Source organism: Nerophis lumbriciformis, linkage group LG36 (assembly GCF_033978685.3).
Source record: "Nerophis lumbriciformis linkage group LG36, RoL_Nlum_v2.1, whole genome shotgun sequence".
In the NCBI taxonomy this organism is placed as follows: Eukaryota; Metazoa; Chordata; class Actinopteri; order Syngnathiformes; family Syngnathidae; genus Nerophis; species Nerophis lumbriciformis.
The window spans coordinates 22,193,574-22,200,000 of NC_084583.2; the positions used below are offsets into that span (position 1 = coordinate 22,193,574).

At 38.9% G+C, this 6,427-nt stretch overlaps 1 protein-coding gene across 1 annotated transcript; it reads right to left on the reverse strand.

Annotated features, from left to right (window-relative positions):
• Positions 1 to 4,050: 4,050 nt before the first annotated feature.
• Positions 4,051 to 6,123, reverse strand: LOC133576978 (zinc finger and BTB domain-containing protein 5-like). Its single transcript, XM_061930430.2, has 2 exons — positions 6,020 to 6,123; positions 4,051 to 5,943 (listed from the first exon to the last, which is right to left on the reverse strand). The coding sequence occupies exon 2, from the start codon at positions 5,896 to 5,898 to the stop codon at positions 4,270 to 4,272; it is 1,629 nt and encodes a 542-aa protein (XP_061786414.1). The 5' UTR covers positions 5,899 to 5,943; positions 6,020 to 6,123; the 3' UTR covers positions 4,051 to 4,269.
• Between the last annotated feature and the right edge of the window lie 304 nt (positions 6,124 to 6,427).

Below are 6,427 nucleotides of genomic sequence, written 5' to 3' on the forward strand. Positions count from 1 at the left end.
TCAGTTTTTTTTTTTTTTTTTTCAGTTTTATGCCCTTTTTGTCAAAGAAACTTTTTTTTATGACACAAAATATGCAATATTTGCCCACAAAATATTCAAAAGTAGAATTTTTATGTGAACTTGTGAAGTAATCGGAGCATTAAATAGGTCAATAATTCATAACATTAATTTTAATTCATTAAAATTCACGAGAAATTACCTTTAAAAAAAAAAAAACGTACCAAAATTATTGGGGATCCAAAAGGGCCACACTCATAAAAGTTTTGTTCTTTTACTTTCAACGCTTATGTCCCTAGATCAACTTTAGATCTAGTCATCGATTATACATTTTTGTTATTATTTCAGTTTTTGTTTTGTTTTTTCTCAGTTTTATGCCCTTTTTGTCAAAGAAACTTTTTTATGACAAACACAAAATATGCAATATTTGCCCACAAAATATTTAAAAGTAGAATTTTTATGTGAACTTGTGAAGTAATCGGAGCATTAAATAGGTCAATAATTCATAACATTAATTTTAATTCATTAAAATTCACGAGAAATTACCTTTAAAAAAAAAAATCGCACCAAAATTATTGGGGATCCAAAAGGGCCACACTCATAAAAGTTTTGTTCTTTTACTTTCAACGCTTATGTCCCTAGATCAACTTTAGATCTAGTCATCGATTATACATTTTTGTTATTATTTCAGTTTTTTGTTTGTTTTTTTTTTCAGTTTTATGCCCTTTTTGTCAAAGAAACTTTTTTTTATGACAAACACAAAATATGCAATATTTGCCCACAAAATATTTAAAAGTAGAATTTTTATGTGAACTTGTGAAGTAATCGGAGCATTAAATAGGTCAATAATTCATAACATTAATTTTAATTCATTAAAATTCACGAGAAATTACCTTTAAAAAAAAAAAATCGCACCAAAATTATTGGGGATCCAAAAGGGCCACACTCATAAAAGTTTTGTTCTTTTACTTTCAACGCTTATGTCCCTAGATCAACTTTAGATCTAGTCATCGATTATACATTTTTGTTATTATTTCAGTTTTTTTTTTTTTTTTTTCAGTTTTATGCCCTTTTTGTCAAAGAAACTTTTTTATGACAAACACAAAATATGCAATATTTGCCCACAAAATATTTAAAAGTAGAATTTGTGATGTGAACTTGTGAAGTAATCGGAGCATTAAATAGGTCAATAATTCATTACATTCATTTTAATTCATTAAAATTCATGAGAAATTACCTTTAAAAAAAAATCGCACCAAAATTATTGGGGATCCAAAAGGGCCACACTCATAAAAGTTTTGTTCTTTTACTTTCAACGCTTATGTCCCTAGATCAACTTTAGATCTAGTCATCGATTATACATTTTTGTTATTTCAGTTTTTTTTGTTTTTTTTTCAGTTTTATGCCCTTTTTGTCAAAGAAACTTTTTTATGACAAACACAAAATATGCAATATTTGCCCACAAAATATTTAAAAGTAGAATTTGTGATGTGAACTTGTGAAGTAATCGGAGCATTAAATAGGTCAATAATTCATAACATTAATTTTAATTCATTAAAATTCATGAGAAATTACCTTTAAAAAAAAATCGCACCAAAATTATTGGGGATCCAAAAGGGCCCCACTCATAAAAGTTTTGTTCTTTTACTTTCAACGCTTATGTCCCTAGATCAACTTTAGATCTAGTCATCGATTATACATTTTTGTTATTATTTCAGTTTTTTTTTCAGTTTTATGCCCTTTTTGTCAAAGAAACTTTTTTATGACAAACACAAAATATGCAATATTTGCCCACAAAATATTTAAAAGTAGAATTTGTGATGTGAACTTGTGAAGTAATCGGAGCATTAAATAGGTCAATAATTCATAACATTAATTTTAATTCATTAAAATTCACGAGAAATTACCTTTAAAAAAAAAAAAATCGCACCAAAATTATTGGGGATCCAAAAGGGCCCCACTCATAAAAGTTTTGTTCTTTTACTTTCAACGCTTATGTCCCTAGATCAACTTTAGATCTAGTCATCGATTATACATTTTTGTTATTATTTCAGTTTTTTTGTTTTTTTTTCAGTTTTATGCCCTTTTTGTCAAAGAAACTTTTTTATGACAAACACAAAATATGCAATATTTGCCCACAAAATATTTAAAAGTAGAATTTTTATGTGAACTTGTGAAGTAATCGGAGCATTAAATAGGTCAATAATTCATAACATTAATTTTAATTCATTAAAATTCACGAGAAATTACCTTTAAAAAAAAAATCGCACCAAAATTATTGGGGATCCAAAAGTTGAGTTTGAGTTTATTTCGAACATGCAAGTATACAACATGATACATCACAATCTCCAGTTTCTCTTTTCAACATGTTCGAAAAGGAGTAGGAAGAAGCAAAGCTTATTTAATCCTACCCCTTTTCTTTAACATGACAGTTGCTAAAACTTTTGTTCACTTCCTGTTCTCAATTTATTCACAATATACTCCATAAATAATACAATAAAATAAGTAAATAAATAATAATTGGTGAAGTAAGTTACATTTCATATGTTGAGATGAGTAAGATTATTTTGTGAGTGAAAGAATGAAAGAATGGATGAGTTAAATAAATTCAGAATGTTTGTCATGGTTCTTCTTCTTTGTACTTTGTAAACACTTTAAGTTTGAAGAGTTTCTTGAAGTGGATCATATTAGTACATTGTTTGATTGCTTTGCTTAATCCATTCCATAATTTAATTCCACATACTGATATACTGAAGGTCTTAAGTGTTGTGGGCCACACTCATAAAAGTTTTGTTCTTTTACTTTCAACGCTTATGTCCCTAGATCAACTTTAGATCTAGTCATCGATTATACATTTTTGTTATTATTTCAGTTTTTTTTGTTTTTTTTTCAGTTTTATGCCCTTTTTGTCAAAGAAACTTTTTTATGACAAACACAGCAGCAGGAAGCATGAAGTGCTCTAAAACTTGCTGGTAGACGGCTGCGTTGACCCTGGATCTCAGGAAACAGAGTGGACCGACACCAGCAGATGACATGGCACCCCAAACCATCACTGATGGTGGAAACTTTACACTAGACTTCAGGCAACGTGGATCCTGTGCCTCTCCTGTCTTCCTCCAGACTCTGGGACCTCGATTTCCAAAGGAAATGCAAAATTTGCATGGTTGGGTGATGGTTTGGGGTGCCATGTCATCTGCTGGTGTCGGTCCACTCTGTTTCCTGAGATCCAGGGTCAACGCAGCCGTCTACCAGCAAGTTTTAGAGCACTTCATGCTTCCTGCTGCTGACCTGCTCTATGGAGATGGAGATTTCAAGTTCCAACAGGACTTGGCGCCTGCACACAGCGCAAAATCTACCCGTGCCTGGTTTACGGACCATGGTATTTCTGTTCTAAATTGGCCCGCCAACTCCCCTGACCTTAGCCCCATAGAAAATCTGTGGGGTATTGTGAAAAGGAAGATGCAGAATGCCAGACCCAAAAACGCAGAAGAGTTGAAGGCCACTATCAGAGCAACCTGGGCTCTCATAACACCTGAGCAGTGCCAGAAACTCATCGACTCCATGCCACGCCGCATTAACGCAGTAATTGAGGCAAAAGGAGCTCCAACCAAGTATTGAGTATTGTACATGCTCATATTTTTCATTTTCATACTTTTCAGTTGGCCAACATTTCTAAAAATCCCTTTTTTTGTATTAGCCTTAAGTAATATTCTAATTTTGTGACACACGGAATTTTGGATTTTCATTTGTTGCCACTTCAAATCATCAAAATTAAATGAAATAAACATTTGAATGCATCAGTCTGTGTGCAATGAATAAATATAATGTACAAGTTACACCTTTTGAATGCAATTACTGAAATAAATCAAGTTTTTCCAAAATATTCTAATTTACTGCCTTTTACCTGTGTGTATATATATATATATATATATATATATAGATAGATAGATAGATGTATGAGATATCTATATATATATATATATATATAGATATATAGATAGATGTATGAGTTATATATATATATATATATATATATATATATATACACCGGCCCCCAGACACATTATTTTCTATAAATTTGGCCCCCGAGTCAAAATAATTGCCCTGGCCTGCTCTAAGGTGTATCCAAGTTCAATCTTACAGTATTGTCCTTTGGGACGCTGCAAGTAATACAAATGTTTGCGCCAATTGCCGAGGAGTGCTTGTTTTGTGAGCTATTGTATGAATGACAACACATTTTGTGGTTATCCACATAGAGTAACATGAAAGCTGTTAGTGTGGAGCGTCTGGGAAAGAATGCTCGTCCTTCCAGTTGACGCAGGAGGAATTCTTGGAGTGTTTGTACAAATGAGACGACTGGCTGAAGCGTTTCCCACATCTTGGACAAGGATAAGGCTTTTCTCCCGTGTGGACACGAATATGTTTCTTACAATCCGTCAGGTTCATGAATGTCTTTGAGCAGATCTTGCAGGCGTACTTCTTCTCGCCCTCCACCAGGAGCACGTTGTCTTCGGCCGCCGCCTTTTTGCACTTGGAGAGCACGTCCTCCGACGCTCTGGTCAGAGGTGCTCTGTCATCTGCTGCGGGGCTGGAGGAGGGAAAGGCTGCGGGTGGATCCGCTTCTGACTCGGGCACCACTTTGGGGGCGATGCGGCGGAAAGTCGTTCCGCTCGAGGCCACGCGTCCTTTAGGGGCCTCCAGACTGAGGAACCCTGTTAAGGAGTTGTGCGCGGGCCGCAGGATGAGCGTGTCGCTAAAACCCGGACTCTGTGTCGGGAGTATCTGTTCCAAAGGGACGGACGTTAAAAGCACAGTCGCGTCCGAGGCTTGAGCCGAGGTGTTGGGACTCAGTTGGTCCGCAGCATCACTGGCGGCGGCGGCTGCTGTGAGACTCGCAAAACTCTCTTCTTCCGCCATAGCTGCTGTCTCGCTCTCATGACCAGGGTTTAGGAAGCAGGACAGGGCCAACTCAGACAGGCTGTCCATGCCCTCGTCTTCAAACCCAGCGTCCCTTTCAGCCAGATCTGAGCACAGGTGTGTTTGTAAACAGCTGACGTCGCCACCTGCCAGACTGCTTATTTGCTGCTGTAAATCACCACAATCTTCTGCAAGAGAGCGATCAGAAGAGGACGTGGTCATAGTCTCTTTCTTTACCTCTACGGTCTCCATCTTGGGCTCTCCTTCGCCTTCCTCTGCCAGTTTCACCTTCACTCCACTCGCACTGCTGTCCGACTGACTCGGCAGCTGGATCTCCTCCATATCTAATGACATGGTCGCGGCGTATTTCTCCTCCACCTCATCTGGTCGTCCCTCCCAGATTTTCGATTCCTCGTTAATAACCTCGTCCTTATCTCCAGGCATTCCGCAGGTCCTCTTCCTGTCACCTAACCTCTCCTCATGAGGCTTTCTCTTGTGCTTTGAGGACTCGTCACCAGACTGGCTCACCACGCCGCCGCCCTCGTCAAGGACTTTCACGGATTGCTGCTGCGGAACCGACCTCCAGCCTTTGGGCGCTGAGGTCGGGAAGTTTTTTCTGGACAGGTGCAGCTTGCAAGCCTTTACCACGGTGTTAAGGTGCAGGTGCGAGGCGGCCAACAGCACGTCCATCACGTTGGAGGCCCCGAGCGACAAGGTGGACGTGTAGATCATGTTGAGCAGCGTGGAGAAGGCCTCAGGGGTCACCACCTCCGGGTCGAGCACCATCACACCAGGACCTCCACCGCCGCCATCCTCGCCTGAGCCGAGAAGAGCCTTGAAGTGGGAGCTGCCGGCTGCTAGGATGGCGCGGTGAGCGTGGAACTTGTGGCCGCCCACCTCCACCACGCAGTCGCACAGCTGAGCGTGGAGCCGCTGGAGGTTCAGCTGCTGGAAAATGTGCTGGAAGTGACCTGGGAAGTCCATCGTCTAGCATCTAAAAGGCATCACGATAGCAAACTGGAAGTCATTCTTAAAAAACGAAAAAACGGGATCAAGAGTTACTCCAGTCTGATCCTTCATTCCAAATAAGTCACTCCAGTCTGACCTTCATTCCAAATGATGACGTCGTCAACCGAAGCTCTTGTCTGGAGGATGCGTGGGCTTCAAAAGCCAATCACAAACCGTCTCTTTAACACGTGGATAGATCCACTAGTATCTTGATGTCTGCAACAAAGAAACGTTCATTGCCGTCAAAGCTCGACGACGTCCAAAAAGGAGGCAGGCTTTTGTTGTCTGCGCGTTAGCGCCGCCATTAGTCAAATCATCATCGCCCCCAAGTGGCCGTCCTGTGGAAGTGCAACACATCAACAATGGACTGATTGAGACTTGTATTAGTAGATTGCACAGTCCAGTACATATTCTCTACAATTGACCGCTAAATAATAACACCCCAATAAGTGTTTGCACTTGTTTAAGTCGGAGTCAATCAATCAATCAATCAATCAATCTTTAT